We start from the raw sequence: 2,127 nt of genomic DNA, 5'->3' as shown, positions 1-2,127 counted from the left end.
TTTTTGCTCCCTCCATACAGCATGAATTTTTATCATCTCTCCTCTTTATTTCATTTATATTTCCTCTCACCTATCCCTGTCTGGAATCTAGATTCTGAGCACCCAAAAGCCAGGGACTCTGTCATATTCAACTCTGTCTCTCTTTCATTAAACTCAAGGTATGACCAATAATATGTCCCAAATAAGTATCTCAAAAACTGAATGACTGAGTGAGTGAGTTAGGGAATTATAACACAAACTAGTAATTTAATCAATGCCTTTGCCTGCTTTTCTGACAACATCACAGTTATATTTTAAATGGAGACCCCAAACTAACAAAATGGGAAAAATAGAATTTGTAAACACGTCTTGAATGAAATGTAGAGTATTAAAAAAAAAACGCAACATTTGGCCAATAGTTAAAATTGGGAGATTTCATAAAACCTCTAAACCTAGCTTGTCTTAAAAATACTGGAAAATACTGCAACACTGGGTCCATGTTACCCCATGGCAACGATGTGCTTGATTTGCATAGAATTTGTCCTTTGTGGAGAGGATGTGTTTGCTCTACATCATCGTAGCCTCTTCTTTTTACACATAAGCATACATCAACACTAGGACTGCAGCCCTCATTTTATTACCTGCTTTCACTAGACATATGAGTCTATACATCTTTATATAAAATGTAAAATCTATAAGAAATGGGTATGTTACTTCTTTATTCTGCATTCTTTCTTTGGCAGATTTTTACACAGAAAAAATATTTCATAATATATACTCGGAAAGGCCTCAGAAAATCTACGTATTAGATGACTCACATTTTTAATACAATTTCACTCACATCTTTTACAAATTTCTTCTCCACTCTTTTCTTACCCTCCCCCCAAGCAATATGTTTATTTTATGATTTATTTGTCTAGAATAAAGACAATCTTGTCTCCAAGTAAAAATTTGATTACACCTTCCCGAATCTGCTTGGTCTTGACTCCATAAACAATTGGGTTTATTGTAGGCGGCAGTAGCAGATAAAGGTTGGCCACAATGATGTGTATGTGGTGGGGAATGGTATGTCCTCCAAAACGGTGGGTGAAAAAAGTGAAAAAAGCTGGGACATAGGTGACCACAATGGCACAGATGTGACATGTACAGGTGCTGAAGGCTTTGTGACGAGCATCTGCAGATGACAGGCTCACCACAGCTCTCAATATCATGGTGTAAGACACGGAAATACAGCAGATGTCAAACACACCAATAAGGAGAGCAACCATCAAACCGTAAATAGCATTGACCTTAAAATTGCCACAGGACGCCTTGGCCAAAGACATGTGGTCACAGTAGGTATGGGGAATGAAGTTGCCCTGGCAATAAGGCAGGCGCTTGGTGAGGAAAGTGAACGGGCTGATGAGCATCACACCCCTCAGGAAGGTGGCAAGACCAGCCTTCGTGATGACAAGGTTGGTGAGGATGGTGGCGTAGCGTAAGGGGTAGCAGATGGCCACATAGCGGTCCACGGCCATGAGCATGAGCACCCCAGACTCCATCCCAGTCAGCATATGAACAAAAAACATCTGAGCCAGGCAGGCATTAAAGTCAATCTCCTTGAGGTTGAACCAGAATATGCACAGCATATTGGGTACAGTGGTTGTGCACAGGGTGACATCTGTGAAGGAGAGCAGGGCCAAGAAGTAGTACATTGGCCGGTGCAGAGCCTCCTCATGGCTGATGAGGTAGATGAGCCCGCAGTTTCCCACCACAGCAATGATGTACATGAAGCAGAATGGCAGGGAGATCCAGATGTATGCGGTTTCCAACCCAGGAACACCATTCAAGATAAAGAATCCCGGGGTCAAGCTGGAGCTGTTGACCCCAGACATAATGGCTGACAGGAGGCAGGCATTTTACACTCTTTATCAGCAATTGCTTTCTGCATAGAAGAGAGAGAGATGGGATTAGAGACCAGATAAGAGGGAGTGATTCTACTACATTCCTATAAAAAGCTTTGAACTGGGCTATAATTGTCTTCTTCCTTTCAATAAACTATTTCTAATCTCTCCTCTTGATTCTTCTCATGCTAGTTGTACCTGAGTCTTGTCACTAAAATCATGTAGGCATATTTAGAGGATTACCTTCATCTGACCTGTCTTTATC

The 2,127-nt window shown here is 41.2% G+C and overlaps 1 protein-coding gene across 1 annotated transcript; it reads right to left on the bottom strand.

The window, feature by feature from the left end:
- Positions 1-887: 887 nt before the first annotated feature.
- Positions 888-1,853, bottom strand: LOC101389056 (olfactory receptor 52N2). The gene has a single exon (XM_004418331.3). It carries the CDS (start codon positions 1,851-1,853, stop codon positions 888-890), a length of 966 nt encoding a protein of 321 aa, XP_004418388.1.
- Positions 1,854-2,127: the final 274 nt, after the last annotated feature.

Source organism: Ceratotherium simum, chromosome 7 (genome assembly GCF_057802395.1).
Source record: "Ceratotherium simum simum isolate JZ-2026a chromosome 7, ASM5780239v1, whole genome shotgun sequence".
NCBI lineage: Eukaryota > Metazoa > Chordata > Mammalia > Perissodactyla > Rhinocerotidae > Ceratotherium > Ceratotherium simum.
This window is presented reverse-complemented; position numbering and strand designations above follow the sequence as displayed.